Source organism: Fukomys damarensis, unplaced genomic scaffold, assembly GCF_012274545.1.
Source record: "Fukomys damarensis isolate Sample0158 unplaced genomic scaffold, DMR_v1.0_HiC HiC_scaffold_36, whole genome shotgun sequence".
Classification (NCBI taxonomy): domain Eukaryota; kingdom Metazoa; phylum Chordata; class Mammalia; order Rodentia; family Bathyergidae; genus Fukomys; species Fukomys damarensis.
The window spans coordinates 11,865,896-11,882,625 of NW_022900948.1; the positions used below are offsets into that span (position 1 = coordinate 11,865,896).

The window sequence follows — 16,730 nt, forward strand, 5'->3', positions numbered from 1 at the left end:
AAAAAGATAAATTATATTACAGTCAGACAATAAAGATGCAAGTAGACAGTCTAAGTCTGCTGAAAGTTGGCTACAGAAAAGACAAATGAAATCAAAGAATAAGAATTCATTCCCCATTCCAAACTCAGGAAGTGAAAAGGAACAGAAGACAGAGCCATGACCAAGAACCACCACAGAAAATGGTCAGAAAATGCACAGCAAAAATGAAACACCAAGACAGGTGCAGTGGTACATGCTGTAATCCCAGCTGGGGGGGGGGCTAAGGAAAGAAGATTGTAAATTTAAATCCAATCTGGGTAATTAAACTCAGTGAGAGCCTGTATGAAAATAAAAATAGGAAAAGGGATGGAGATATAGCGCAGTGCAAAGGTCCCGGGGTCAATCCCCAGTATGAAAATAGACAGACAGACAGACAGACAGATATTTGTAAAAGAAGTCATGCTTATCTCATAGAACTTTTTTGTTTTTTGAGAAAGGGTCTTGCTATGTAGTTTGGGCTGGCCTTAAACTCATGGCAATCCTCCTGCCTCAGCCTCCCTAGTGCTGGGATTACAGGAATGCACCACCACACCCAGCCTCCAGCTCATGGAAATTTTTTAAACCATTGATGATGTGGAAGCCATTCAAGTAATTGGCCTTTGGTGAAGGAGGCAAACAAGGGCCCAAAGAAAGCAGGACTCAACCTAAACAACTAGACTATCTTATTATTTCGCCAGGTAGATGGCCTTTGAAGTACCTCTTGGCAAAGCTCTGCTCTCAGCAATCCAGGTTTACCCATCACCAAGGCTATAGGACTGCAGATACAGACCCTAAATTCACAAGGCGCCAGCTACTAAGCATGTAATTCCAGTTCTCATGAGAAAGGTGATTAATGGTATTATTACCATTAATAAAAGGCTAGACATAACCCAAAAAAGAAAAAAGTTACCCTTGCCAGATGTGGTAGCGCACACCTGTAATCCCAGCATGCGGGAGGCTGAGGCAGGAGGGTCGCTGTGAGTTCGAGACCAGCCTGGGCTGCATACTGAGTTCCAGGTCAGTCTCAACTACACAGTGAGACCCTGTCTCAAAAAAAAGAGTTAACAAATAAACAAGGCATGGTGGTGCACAACTATAATCCTAGCGGCATGATCACAAGTTGCCATGTAACTTCCAGTGACTGGGTCTGAGTTTCTCTTTCCCTATAGTTTCTGTCCTGTGTCAAACAAATGGGTCTAATCCCTGCAAATTAAATTTTGACATAAACTGGGTGTGGTGACAAACACCAGTAATCCCTGCACTTAGGAGGCTGGGGCAGGAGGATTGCCAGTTCAAAGCCAGACTGGGCTACATAGTGAGTTTAAGGTCAGTCAAGAAAAGCAAACAAAAGGGTCCATTTTGAGTCCTTTAACATTCCTTGAACTTCCCTAACTCATAGGATGGACCACCCCACTTTTAATTTATCAACTGATTTTTCCCTCTAAGAAATACTGTGAGTACCTTCTATAAGTGAATGATTTCTTCACAGTAGGAGCACTCATGGTTGGAACTACTAATGAGCTACTGACATTGTATATAGCTTTGTATGTGTCCATGCATCATATCCCAGGTAAGCTATGTAGATATACGATGTAGTGCTGTGGGATTTCTGTTGATGCTGTTGTTTTTTGTGAAAATGGGGAATGAACCCAGGGGCACTCTATCATTGAGCTATACCCCTAGTCCAGCCTCAAACTTGTGATCCTCCTGCGTCAGCCTCTTGAGTAGCTGGCATTTTAGGCATACACCACTGTGTCTGGTGGTGTCATGCTTTTTGCACAACAGGCATCTCATCTTTCTGGAGCTTTCATATAATCAGGAAATGAAAAATTCCACACCCTGACAGGCTTGGTTGTGTGTGTATGTGTGTGAGATAATGAGGACTGAACCTTATGAATGGTAAGCATGTGCTACTAAGTTACACTTCAGACCCTCCAACACAGTATTTTTTATTAAGAAAATCAAGTTATGGCACAAGCCTGTAATCCCAGCTACTCAGGAAAGGCTGAGACAAGAGGATCTTGAATTCAAGGCTAACCTAAAAATCAGCAAGAATCTGTCTACAGAAAAATCAAAACAACAAAAAGGTACATTAAAAAAAATCATGAATAGGACATAGCTCTCTAACTCCAGCACTGTCTCTTGCTCATCAAGATCCAAACGCAAGCCTGGAAAACACAAGGTCGAGTTCATTTCTGGGGCAAGCAAGGAGATCTTTATCACAGATCATACAAAGCAAACTGCCCACAAATCCACTAGTAGTAAAGCACCCCAGAAACAACTGGCTACAAAAGCCTCTAATGAGAGTGCACCCTCTACTGGAGGGGTTAAAAAAACCCTTATCGTTACAAGCCTGCAACTGTGGGACTCAGTGCAATTAAACACTAAACTTCTGATTTGCAAATTCCCTTTCCAGAATCCCGTGTAAGGAACTGCTCAGGACTTCAAAACAGATCTGCACTTCCACAGAGCAGGAGACAAGCAAAGTATCCATGCCAAACGTGATAATTATGCCAAAACACATCCAACTAGCAGGCCATATATGTGGAGAACATGCTTTAAAATCCACTAAGATAAGAAACATTTCATTCTCAAAAACTTTTGTCTTTTCTTGCTATTATTAGTAGTTCTAAATGTTAGGTATCCCCCCCAATGGGCTCAAAAGGTACCTAAACACATGAATGCAAGTGGAAAATAGGGACTAGAAATCAGGTATTGGAAATTTTTCCATTTTCCTGTGTGTGTGAATTTTTAATATTAATGCAGGGTGCCGGGAATTTAGCTCAGTGGTGCAGCACCTGCCTTGAAAGCACAAGGTCCTAAGTTCAATTCCAGTTACCATAAAAAAAAAGTAATATTAAATATTAATGTAGGTATGTAAAACATTAACATATGTGTGGCCAGGCATGGTGACATATGCCTGTAATCCCACAAGGCTGAGGGAGGATCACTGAGTTCGAGGCCAGCCTGTACTACATAGTGAGATCCTGTCTAACAAAACAAAGCAAAACAACAAAACAGTTTCACTGAACAAGTTTCAGCAATTCAACTTTATAATAATTATAAATAAACTTGTTAAATTTTTCTGGACAATGTCAGCTTATGGATTTTTTTAAAAAAACAAGTACATCTTTTATTGACAGCAACTAAAAAAAATCATGGATATATACTATAATACAAAATGCACAAGAATATTTAAGATAGTCTTAGAATTTCAAAGAAATTTCATACTGGATCTAGACATCCTAAGCAGACCTCTACCATTAGCCCTCTACTGATTAGGGGTATTTCAATGAAAAAGTCTGAGAAGTATTTGTGTAATATAAATTATAAGCCAAGCATAATCCCAGCTACTTAAGAGGTTGAGGAAGGAAGATTACAAGTTCAAGGTCAGCCTGGAAAACTGAGCAAGTCCCTGTTCCAAAATAAACACACAAAAAAAGTCTGGGCATACAGCTTAGTGGTAGAGTACTTGCCTAGAATGGGTCCGATTCTCAGTACTACAAAAGGTGGGGAGGATGGAAGGAAGAGAATTGCTTTTATCTCAGACAGGCATAGCACTTTCTTCCTTTGGTCTATTTTCCTATGAAAGGAGAATCAGAGCCAGGCATGGTGGCACACATCTGTAATCCCATCACTGTGGGAGGCTGAGGCAGGAGGATATCAAGTATGAGCCCAGCTTGGGCAATTTACTGACTTACTCAGCAAGACCCTGTCTCAAACAAACAAACAAACAAACAGCTGGGATGTAGCTCAGTCCAAAGGCCTGGGTTTGATCCCCAGTAACACACACACACACACACAAAAGCACTAGAAGCCAGGCATGGTAGCACATGCCTGTAATCCTGGCACTCAGGAGGTGGAGGAAGGGGAGGGATTGCCACCAATTTGAGGCCAGCCTGGACTACATACAGAGACATCTCAAAAAAACAAGAAAAAAGGAAACTTGTGGTCGCAGGACTACAGGTTGGGCCTCTATTACTTTTCTGTATCTTCTGGTTCTGTCTGAGACTTGATTTTATATTACTATAACCCACACTGGCTAGCGTCTTGCTGTACTGAGGAGAAATACAGTAACTGCTTACAGATTTAATAAATTCAGACACAAACTGCCCCACTATATTCTAGCCAACCAGACAGACACACTCCTTCAGTTCCTTTGTTAAAAAATTGCCCTACAACTGCACGTGGTAGTGTTTGACAATATCCCATCTACTTGAGAGGCTGACACAGGAGGATTACAAGTTTGCAGTCACCCTGACAACTTAGCAACTTAGTCAAATTCTGTCTCAAAACAAAAAAATAAAACAGTAAGGGATGTAGCTCAGTGGTACGGTGTCCCTGCTTTGATCAATCTCCAGTACCATTAAAAAAACAAAAAAAACCTGCCTTGGGCTGGGGAAATGACTCAATAATGGAGCACTTGCCTAGTATATTTGAGGTTCATAGTTCAAACTCCAGCTATGCAAAAATAAAACAAAAAATACTGAACTAGGGCCAGGGGTATAGCTTAGTAGCACTGTATCTGCTTGGCAAGCCCAAGGTCCTGAGTTTGATCCCCAGTATCACAAACAAAACAAAAAAGCACTGAACCGACAGAAATGCCTTCACCTAACAAGAGCCTGGTGGCCCCTACATACAAAAGAAAAATGAAGCCATTCAAAAGGAACTAACAGCTTAAGAAACCAAATGCAATTTTGCTGGACTGAACACAGCCTGTCAATTTGGGGCCAGGTTCTTTCATTGCCTAGAACAGAATATAAAGAAAGTATAAATAATTCCATCCTTATAGTTTAGGTAGGAAAGCAATACTCGTATTCAGTAAAAACTTGTATTTGCCTAACCTCTCATTTTTCCCCCTAATACTGGTAATAGAACCCAGGGCCTTTGCACCAAGCTACATCCCCAACCTTTTAAATTTTTTTTTTTCTTTTGGTGGTGTTTTTTTGGTACCGACAACAGAACTCAGGGCCTCATGCTTGTCAGGCAGGCTTTGTGCTGCTGAGCTACATATATTCCCAGCCTTTTTGGGGGGGCTTTTGAGACAGGGTCTGTATATCTCAGGCTATCCTTGAACTGTGTAGCTCAGGCTAGCCTCAAACTCATATTCATTGTAGCAATCCCATACTTGGTGCTAGGACTGGCCTTCTTATTTTTATTTATATGTTTCTGGTTTTGGGTGTATGCAGCTCAAGCTGGCTTTGAACTCACAGCTATCCTCCTGTCTCAGCTTCCTGAGTGCTGGGATTACAGGCATGTACCGCTATACCTGGCTCCCTTCTTTATGCTTTGAGACAGGGTCCTGTGAAGTTTCTAAATTGCCCTGGCTGGGCTCAAACTTGTGATCCTCCTGCCTCAGCTTCTCAGAATGTTAGGATTACAGGCACACACCATCATATCCAGCTGCTGCTGCTAATCTTTTTATTTTATTTTTTTTGGCAGTGCTAGCAACTGAACCAAGGACCTATAACCCTAGGTCCTTAACTTCTCATCTTGAACCAGATACACCTACTGATACTATTCCAATAGAAAACTGTTCACATACAAACTTGAAAAATAACCCTATTTCTATGACTGTAATACCTATTGAAGACATAGCTAGGAAACAAAAGGCACAAGAAAAGGTCAATATGCTCTTCTATTCACTATCCAATGTTGAAAATCTCAAACAGACTTTACCTGAAATAAAAGACTGAAATAAAGAGATCACTTAATATGTGGTCACTGAAATCACTTCAAAATCTGCAGTGGTTGTCAACTAAAAGAGTGTCTGTTTTAAATTAACAGACACAAATGCGTACCTGTGTGTATGTATTGATATGTCTGATTATTGCAAAATTTGGGAGTATGGGATGGGGTGGATGAACATTTCAGGCATCTGCAGAACAGGGGCAAGGTATGTGTAATCTGCTGCACTACAAGGCAAAGTCCCAAACAACAAAGAGACCATCCCCCACAAAATCAATGTCCTTTTTTTTTTTTGGTTTTTTGAGTCAGGGTCTTGCTATATAGTCCAGGCTGACCTTGAACTTGGTGCAATCCTCCTGACTCAGCCTTCCAAGTGGTGGGATTACAGGTGTGCACCATCACACCTAGACCAAATTGCCTTAAAGTCTTTTCAATATTTTTCCCCAATGCTTGGGATCAAACCCAGGAACTCATGCTACGCAAGCACTCTACCACTGAGCTACATCCTCAGCCTCTAAATAATTTTTAACCCCATGAGAGGGCTGCTCAGGCTCTAACATTCTTTTTTTTTTTTTTCTAACATTCTTGACTATGAATCATCTCACATATAGAGGGTAACCCAAAGTGTGCAAAGCAATACACTAAACGAGATTCCCGGGGTCCAAACCTGTTGCTAATCCAAGTACAGTAAGAAGGCCTTCCCAAAGATTGAAACAAGAAAGGAGCAGAACAAAACTACCCTAGTACCAACACATCTAAGAGTCATAACCTCATTCTTACTCCTGCATTTCCTCCAAAGCCTAATTAACTTTGCATGGACTCTTAGGGTTTATGAAGTACTGCTACAATTACTTACAACCTAACCTATTTACAACCTGACAGAGTCTTGTAAGTCACTAAAATTGCCCAAGCTGGGCTTGAAATTACAACCCTCCTGCCTAACCTCCCAGTATGTTGGGACTACAGGTATGCACCACCATGCCTAGCTTTAAAGCATTTCCTTTGGCAAAATAAAACAGCAAGATAAAGGGAACTGAGTAAAATGTGCCAGGGCAAAACTACACATAATCATATTTTGCTTCCTTGCATATCAAAATTTCATATTCTGCTTTTATGATTTTAGGGATCTGAATATGTAAACTCAAGGTTATAATATTATAGCCAATTTTCTTACTCCTGGTGCCTTACCATTCTACTTTAACTCTGAAATTAGGCTGCCTCAAAGTTCCTCCTCTCATCTCAGGGAACTGTAGCCAGCTCATTTATTTGTTCCATTGTGATCCACTAAGTCCATCTGTGATATCAGCAGTGTCCTCTGACCATCATTTTGGGAGACAGTGAAAAAGAAAAAAGCACCCCAATACCAGGCAGTTAGTCTTATATTATCAGATAGGCCTGGTGTTCCTTGTAAAAATATAGAGGTTCACAAAACATCAACATCATACAAGGCCACTTTGTCTCTTCTTTCACTTTCTGCAGTGCGGAGACTGAACCCAGGCTAAGGCCAGGCAAGTGCTCTACCACTGAGCTACACCTCTAAACCCCACTCTAAGGCCACTCTATAATCATATATGAACAGAGAACAAAACATGAAATCACAAAACAGGAACATTACGCTGGGCATGGTGGCACATATCTGTGATCCTAGCAATGAGGCTGACACAGAAGCATCACTCAGAGTTTGAGGCCAGCCTTGGCTTCACAGTGAGTTCAAGCCCAGCTTGGACTACATAATGAAACCTTATCCCAAAAAAACCAAGCAATTGAACAAAAACAAAATAAAACAAATCAAAAGAGGAACATTCTCTAAAATACAAAAAGATCAAACATTCCCTTACCTAGGCTAAGTGACTGCTTCATCATTACCAATTATAGTTGTAACCTCCTTCTAGACAAGACTAAATATACAAATTATGAATCTCTACTTCCTGACAGTGACCTCCAGATAAAGAGCCCTATTCATCAAGGCCTCCCTCAATATCTAATACAAGCTCCAATCTTCTAAGTTCTAATACTCTGTTTTGGTTTTTTTAAAACAGGGTCTCACTGTGTAATTTCAGGATGGCTTTGAACTCACTATGTAGCCCAGGCTGGTCTGGAACTCACAGAAATCCTGCCTCTCAGCCTCTCGAGTGTTGAGGTTACAGGCACATGACATCACATCTGATCCTTTAGTATCAATTTTGACTTACTCTTTACTCTTCGGTGACAGATTAAATCTGAGCACGTCATTCATCATCTAGACTCCACCTCTAAAATGTCTTATATCTCTTCTCACACTCCCTGTTGCTGTCCTGGTTCAGCCCTTCATTACCTCTCATGATACATCATGACAGTAGCCTCCTGTAAATATTCTCCCTGAAGCATTACTCTCAACTACCCGCCACACTCAGCACTGAAAACCCTTGGGCTACTGTCTCCCTATCTTCCATAGTGTAAAATCAGCCACACACTCAAAGGCTTCCATGATCTGAGCCATTCCAAATCTCTTCCTAGACATGTGAAAGTTTGTCATAGTAGAATCTCAATATCCCTCATAAAGTCCATAGTACTCCCATTTAACAGACAGAGGCACAGATAAGGGAACATTTGCCAAATACTACAAAACTCAGAGAAAAGCAGTGTTTCTTGCTTTGGTTCTGAAAGCTAAGCAAAGGGAAACAAGCTAACTGCAAAACAAAAACTCAAACATTTTATGTCATGAGGACACAGGAATATAGAAGTAGGTATTACAAGTAAGTTAGCTAGGCAGGGTGGCACATACCTATAATTCCTGCTATTCAGGAAGCTGGTACAGGATTGCAAGTCTGAGGCCAACCTGGGCAACACAGTGAGACCATGTCTTAAAATGGGGGTGGGTGGCTGGGGACATAATTTACTGAGGGAACTCTTGCCTAGCATACCCCCAAGCCCCCCGCCAAGATTCAATCTCCAGGACCACCCCCCCAAAACAAGAGGAAGTTCACCTCTGACTTAACATGTTCACCTTAATAAATTCAAATAGCAGGAAGTTCTGATGATTAATTCGGGTTACAGTTCAGCAGTATTTGCTGGGCCAAACACCATGGGGCACGTGTGGGAAGTAGAATGAACACTCCCAAGCAGAATTCTTTCCCTACTCCAGTAATGACAGTTCTTTTGAACCATACATAGGCAGGCTGAATGGCAAGAAAAACGAAGTTTTGTGAAGGCTCGCTATTACTACTATTTAGTTTTGAAAACTTCAGTATAAGCCATGCACCTCTGACACAAGAAATAAAAGCTGGAAATGGTGGTGCCTGCTTATAATCCCAGAGCTCAGGAGGCTGAGGCAGGAATTTAGCCATGAGTTGGAGGCCTGCCTAAACTATATAATAAGGTCCTATCTCTAAAGACCAAAAAAAAACAAACAAAAAAAGGGCCAGAAGGTAGCTTGGTGCAAAGACTCTGAGTTCAGTCCTCAATACCGCCAAAAACTTTAAATTAAAAAAAAAAGAGGAAATGAAAACTTGCCCCCAAACACCATGGTATTATTTCCTTCCTCAAAACTATGTGAACTATTTGAATTTTTTTCCTATAAACAGACATTTCTCCTAGTACAATGGTACCTCAGTAACTTGTTAATTGTTTCTGGGAGGTGCTACAAGTACCAAAAACAAGTACCAGATAAATTGTTTTGGCTGGAAAGGGTAGCAAGTCACAAGGAAATCAACACCACAGCTTGTGTGTCAAATACCAAATGCATCATAAGGCATCAGGTACCAAAACTGTACTTAAGATTTTTCTTGATCTAAAGCAACCTTTTTTTAATTGATCCCAGTTGTGTTTCGATCCAGGGTAAGATTAAAAACGGAGGGAGTGCCTAGACCTAATCATTTCCCACCTGTAGGTCCTCCTTCTCATTTGCCATTTTTCTGACATCATGCTCTTTGTACCCTTCTGTTCCAATCATATCTACTATTTAACTTATTTTGTCTTTGTCTATAATTATGTTAAGCTAGCACGTTAAAATTTTCCCTATTTGTTACTATCACTCAAAGAAAATGCTTTTACCTAAAATATCACTATATACTACTAGACACACCTTTTCTGTCTTCTTTATCGGAAATGGTTCATGTCTCATACATCTTTGGACTCTATTACATTAAAAAAAATTATGAGACATGCGTTGTGAAACACACCTGTAATCTAACTCTTTGGGAGACTGAGGCAGGAGGATCACAAATTTGATGCTAGTCTGGGCAACTTAGTGATAACCTGTTTCAAAATAAATAAAAAGGGCTGGGGATGTAACATAGCGCAAGGTCCTGGATTCAATCCTCAGTAATACACACACACACACACACACACACACACACACACACACACACGGTTTATTTCATTTTTAGCCAAACACTAAATTACCTATGTCCTCATGCTGGCAGACAGCACTTACACATTCACTATAATGTGTGCTGAATGATGCTTCTTTCAGAATCATTATTTCCTAATCTTTGTACTTTTAAATGTCTTTTAAAACACAACACACAGGGCTGAGAATTTAGCTCGGTGGCACCACACCTGCCTGCAAGCGTAGGTCCTGAGTCTGATCCCCAGTACAAAAACAAAACAAAACACACCCAACATATAAAGATGAGGTTAAGAAAATTCCAGACCAGGCATGGTAAGCCATGCGTATAATCCCAGCTATCCGAAAGGTGAGGCAGGAGGATTGCCACAAATTCAAGGCCTGTCTGCCCTACAAAGCGAGACCTTGTCTCAAAAATCCAAACAAACAAAACAAAAAAAGAAAATTCCAGAAGCAGTAGCATATACAGAGGGTTATAGGCCTAAAGAAATATAGTTCTCTGAAGACATGAGAAGATGCAGAATTGAGAAAAGGTGAAGAAAAAGAGAGAAGAGGTCCTCAACAAGAAGGAGGGGAAATTTCTGCCCATTCCCCAAAGAAACGAGATGGTGCCAGACATGGTAGTACACATCTATAATTCCAGCTCTCAGGAGGCTGACACAGAAGGAATGCCACAAGTTCAAGGCAGCCCGGGCTACAAGTTTAAGGTCAGACTGAACTACGTAATGAGACCCTGCCTCAAAAAAAATATAAAGAAAAGAAAAAGAAACAAGACAGGGAAAATGTGCAGTGAGAGGTTCTAGACTACAGCACATAAAGCTACAAAGGAGAAAATTCTCAAACTCCTAGACACTTACCGTGTTGCATTTTGTTCCACACACCACTTGCCTATGATTCAACCACTGCGATGCAAACACTTTATTAAGGGTCCCAAGTTGAAACTCTCTCTCCTTCAGAAGACTGGGGAGTTGCTGTGCTGCAAAACCATGCAACACTCGAGAATAGTTGGTTTCATTCTGTAGCCTTACTTCCCGGTTCTTCAGGTAATACACTAAGGATCTCTTCACTGGAGGAAGTCTTTTCCTTTTGTGAAGTGAGTGATCCCAGCCAAACTGTGAAAAGCAATATCAGAAATCAGAGCTTTGGCTACTCCAGCTATCTTTTTTCAGAACAAGAGATTCTAATATATTATGGAAAATAACCAAGAACTCATCCTGCAGGGTTTACATACAACAAAGAAGCAACACAATAAGAATCTCAATGCAGAAAGTCCTGCTTAACTCTTCCTGCCTTGAAATGATGTTGCTCACAGTGAAACCTACATAAGAAATGGAATCAGTAAAGAATAGGGCAAATGGTTTACCAGACCTTTGAAGAGCAATGGATTCAGATACCCTATATCTATTCTTGGCAGGGAAGAAAGTGAATGAGAGGCCTGTTGAGTTTCGCACACACTTAAGCTGCATCTCTACCCAGCCCTGGTCTTTCTCAGCCTGTATTCCCTGCAGAACACAAATGCTGTGGTTCAAGGAGGAAGACTAGGGTCTCAGGTCTTCCAGGGATGTACTATCAATGGCTGTCCCTCTGTAATCTTGCCAGTGCTCCAGGCAGTTGAAGAATTAAAAAAAAATAAACACCAACAAGGAGGCACAGGAAATCAGAATCAGAATCCAAGTCAAGGCCTTCCCCTCCAAAGGAGGCGTTTACAAGAACAACACCTGACTGCTATTTCTTCTTTGTGTCCAAAAGCCAGAAGACCCAGCTGAAGGCTTGGGTAATCCATCCCGGGCTCCATTCTCGATAGGTGTCTCAATCTGCCCGGATTCCCGGTGTCCCTGGAAGGCAGATTTGGGTTCCCTCCCATAACTTCTGGGAATATGGTTTTGTTCCCCCATTCCCCTCGACTTCGGTTTCCCTTTCTTCTAGGGCCAAGACTCTAGTTTCTTCTCAAGCTCTATCCCTAGCTGAAGGCCTCCGGCGGAAGGCCTCATTTTTTACTTCCCCTTGAGCTCCTCACACCACCCGCCTATCTACGCTGAAGTGAATTCCTGAGGGACTAGACTGATTCCATACGCCCAGGTCCTGCGTTCACCTCGCCTTTGAAGACATTGGACTCAGATTCCTGTCCCAGGATGTGCGGACCCCCCTAATCCCCACCTAGTGCCTCGGGGTCAGCACCTGGATCCGATCTCTTAGCCCTCACCTGCGGACCCTGACCGTCGCTCCCAGTTCCTGGCGAGGCAGGCGCTTTCCGCTTCCTGCTAACTGCTTTCCGGGCCATAGTGGGCAGCGCCGCCGCGGCCCCGCAGCCACATGGGGCGGGGGAAGCAAGGGGTAGTAGGACAGCGGGTCATAAACTGGGCCCCGGGGCCGCGCGCTTCGGTGCGCCCGGCCCGGAAAATGGCCCAGACCCGGGGCAGCAGTAGAAAAAAAAAGAGAAGCAGCCACAAAGGAAAGACGGAAGGGGACGAGAAAAGGGAAGGGGAGGCAGGAACCAGAAGCTTTCCTACTACGGACTCTGCTAAGGACGGCGAGCGGCGAGAACCAAAACACCTCCGCCCCCCACGCCCGCGCGACGTCAACGTTGCGCAGCCGCGTTCCGTAGAGCGTCGCCGCGGAGACGCAGAGGAGACCCACCCGGGCGGGATTTCGGACTCCTAAGAAAATTCTAAAAGAAAGCTGTGGCTCAACCGCCCTCCTTTTTCCAACGGTCGCTTGGCGGCCGCTGATGGTAAACGATCTGGAGCAAAAAAAAAAAAAAAAAAAAAAAAAAGAAAGGAATTCTGGTTTGTGGCTTCCCCGGACCCAGATCCTCCCATCCGTCCGCACCCGGAAGTAAGGACTACCGGCCCCAAAGGGAGAAGCACTGTAATTCCTCTAGTACTGTATTCGTTATCTCCTTAGACTGGTTACCATCCATCAAGCACCCAGCTCCTCGCATCTCCCCGGACCTATCACAAACTCCTGGGACCTAGGGTTTTACTGCCCCTTGCCAAGGTGGAATCTGACTCGGAAGCCACAGGGGCATGGCCAGACTTTCCCATCACAGAGAACCGAGCAGGTAGAAGGAACTCAAGACGCCCCCATAGGACATTGGCTACCCCCTTCCAGTCCCTGCGGAGCTCTGAAGCTCCGTTCTCCCCTCGATGTCTTCCCTCACTCCACTGCTCCCTCCTCTTTCCTGTCGTTGAAAGCAGGACAGTCCCTCAGTCACTTTCCCCTTACCGAGACCTCATGCATGTTAGGGAAGCACTTCACCGCTGAGGTACACCTGGGGACCCACATAGTCAAAGGAAGCAGGGTGCCCTTACTTGGGACTGTGGTGCTCAATTATCTGCTGGTCCCTTCAGGCTTCTGGCCTCATACCTCCAAAGAGTTCCGTTGGCCCATCTGAAGTTCTGCTTACAAGAAAATCTCGATTTGTTTTCCAATCTGAACTAAAGACCAGTTTGAGACAGGATCCTCCACCATTCCAGCTTGGCTGCCTTTAACCCTTAATGCCACCATAGGAAAGGCAATCTCATCCTTCTTGGTTATGTAAATTAGCACTGCAAAATGGAACTTTAAATGTTAAGATTTTTTTCTTTCCCTTTAGAGGCAAGTGGTTTCTCAATACTTCCTTGGGCTTAGGGTATAAATAGCTACCCCACCTCTCCTCAGCTCAGATTTATGAACAGAATGTGCAGATACTTGCACCAGGAGATCAAGTCCCTTGGGCAAGTTACATTCCCTTGGGCAAGGAATGGAGAGGTCCGGGATCCAAGAAGGAATGAAACAAGGGTGAACAGGTCTATTGTTTCATTGTACTCCCTCCCCCACTTTTCCTTGCTAGAAAAGACCCCAATACACCTGTACACGAGGAGATGGTGATTTGAGGCAAATGAGTCCTTTGATCTCAGAATCCATCTTGAATGAATCCTTTTCCTTTTTTATTAAAATAAATGGCCTCCTTTGATTTGGTCAGCAGCAATCAAACCAACCTGAGCGTATGAACCTAAGGGCAGTAACAGACCTATCTCCTCAGACACATGTACATAGTAAATGGGTCAGGGGTGAGTCAACTTCCTTTTTTGAGTCTGTTGTTCTAGTTTTGTCTTGCCTCACAACGGTTTGGATGACTCACAAACCCATTGGACAAGAGCCTGAGACCCTTGAGAATCTCTAGGCTCAGTTTGGGCTGATCTTTACTACTGATCTCTTCTGCCATGTTAAGGGAGCACACTGGACCCTTAGTATGTTTTTTTCTCTTACTGTATTACCTAAGCTAGTCTCAAACTTTCAATCTTCCAACCTTAGCCTCCCAAGTATTTGGATTACAGGCATGCACCACCATGCCTTTAGAGGCTCATTCTTAAAATTAATTTTATTTCATCTTGACATACCAGGAATCATCCCCAAATACATATCACAGTAGAGCTCACTGTTTGTGGAAATAAAGCAGAATAAAGGCCCATTTGGAAATTTAAAAATTCACAACTTCCAGCACTGAGAGAGGCAGAGGTAGGAAAGTTACAACTTCAAATCCTGCCTGGGCAATTTAGTGAAAAAGCCTATCTCAAAAATTTTTTAAGAGGCTGAAGAAGTAGGTCAGTGGTAGAGTCTTCTGGAGTTCAATTCCCAGAACCATGTACACGCCAAAAAAAAAAAAAAATCACATCTGCTTTTTTTTCAAAGTGCTAGGGAGTCCAACCCAGGGCTTTTCATATGCTAGGTAAGGACTATATCGCTGAGCTATCAACTTAGTCATTTTTACTATTAGACAAATTCTCCCTAAGTTGCCCAAGTTAGATTCAAATTTGTGATTTATTTTAAGGTATTGGGAATTGAACCCAGGCTGGGCTAGCACTTGTGATGCTCATGCCTGAGTCTTCTGGTTAGATTACAGGCAAGTACCACCATTTGTAGCACCTAGATTGATTTTGTTTTTGTTTTTGTTTTGAGACAGGGTCTCGCTATGTAGGCTAGCTTTGAACTCACTATGTAGCCCAGGCTGGGCTAGAACTCAGCAATCCTCCTGCCTCAGCCTCCTGAATACTGGGCTTATGGGTATGCACCACCATGCCTGGCTCCAGGATAATTTTTAAAAAGACAGATAATACTAAGAATTGATGAGAAGGTAAAAAGACGAACTCTTCATACTTTGCTAATGGACATGTAATTTGGTACAACAAATTTAGAAAAATCTGTGGCAGTTACCTATTAAAGCTAAATGTGTACCCTTTTCTTTGTTTTTTTTTTCTTCCAGTATTGAGGTAGATCCCGTGGTCTACCATTGAGCAACACCCTTGACCTTAAACATGTATAACCTGTGATAAAGCCTTTCTACTTCTGCATTGTAATCTTAAAATAAATGGGGGTTTATATCTACAAAAGGCCTGGACAATAATAGTTTAGTAGGTTTATTCATAATAACCCCAAATTGGAAATAGTCATCTGTCAATCAACAGGAAGAAATATCAATTGTGTGTATTTGTACAATGGAATATTACATAGCAGTACTATACATGGATACTATGTGAATGAATTTTACAGTGTTAATTAAAAGAAATACAAAGCAATCATTCTTCAATTAGCAAATGTAGGGAACTGGGGAGATAAGCTCATGATAAATTGCCTACCTGTTATATATGAGGCTGTGGGTTCAATCCCTAGTAACACACACACACACACACACACACACAAATACACAAATCCTTAACCTAGGCTTTATAAGCCTGCATTATTTGCCTCCTAATTGAATTTCAGCCACATTTCATATCATTTTTCTTGTCACCAATAGAAATGTCTACAGACCAAAAACAAAGACAAAATCAAACAAACAAAAAAACCCAGAAATGTCTAGCTGGTTGTGATGGCACACACCAGCACTCTGGAAGGCTGAGGCAGGAGACATTTGAGCAGAGACAGTACAATTTAACAGTTTAGCAAGACCTTGTCTCAAAATTAAAAAATTTAGGGCTGGGCATGGTGTTGCACGCCTGTAATCCTAGCACTCAGGAGGCTGAGGCAGGAGGATCACTGTGAGTTTGAGGCCAGTCTTGAATATATGGTGAGTTCAAGATCAGGCTGAACCTACATAGAAAGACCCTTGTCTCAAAAAAAAAACAAAACACTTTTTTTTAAAGAGCTGGAGATGTAGCTCAGTGTGAAAGTCTTAGGTTCAATTAATCTCCCGTAACAACAACAACACAAAACAAAGTGTTCTTGTCTACTCATTCCAGCAACAAGTAAGAATCATATGTTCTTAGTAAATAAATTATTGAACCCAAGCATCACCCTCTCTGGGACTGACCTCCCTCCATCTTTCCTCAGCATGGAAATCCTTGTATCCTTGTATCCTATATCCTTGTTTTTCCTCTGTATGCCACTGGAACTTTTTACAGTGATAGCTTATCACCTTTATCACAATAGTTGATTTTCGTGTCTGCCTCTTCACCTAGCTTGAAAACTTGAAGACAAAGAGTGCCCTTTTTATCCTCAAAATCCCTAGTGTCTGGGAAGGTACCTCGTTTATCTTACACATTCTGTAAATGTTGAATGGCTAGAGAATGAGACAAATGTACATTTTACCAAGTTCTGCAGATTTTTTTATTTTGTGGGGGCAAGATCTTGCTATGTAGCCCAGGCTGCCCTTGAACTTGCAGTGATACTCTTGCCTCAGTGAGTTCTAGGATTATAGCAGAGTGTCACCACACCA

At 42.3% G+C, this 16,730-nt stretch overlaps 1 protein-coding gene across 1 annotated transcript in view; it reads right to left on the reverse strand.

The window, feature by feature from the left end:
• Window positions 1–12,577, reverse strand: part of Dcaf12 (DDB1 and CUL4 associated factor 12) — a 38,300-nt gene extending 25,723 nt beyond the window's left edge. Inside the window, exons 1-2 of the mRNA XM_010619214.3 lie at window positions 12,237–12,577; window positions 10,891–11,145 (exon numbers count right to left, since the gene is read on the reverse strand). Coding sequence (XP_010617516.1) covers window positions 10,891–11,145; window positions 12,237–12,314 — 333 coding nt within the window. The 5' untranslated portion in view covers window positions 12,315–12,577. The remainder of the gene's footprint in view (window positions 1–10,890; window positions 11,146–12,236) is intronic.
• Window positions 12,578–16,730: the final 4,153 nt, after the last annotated feature.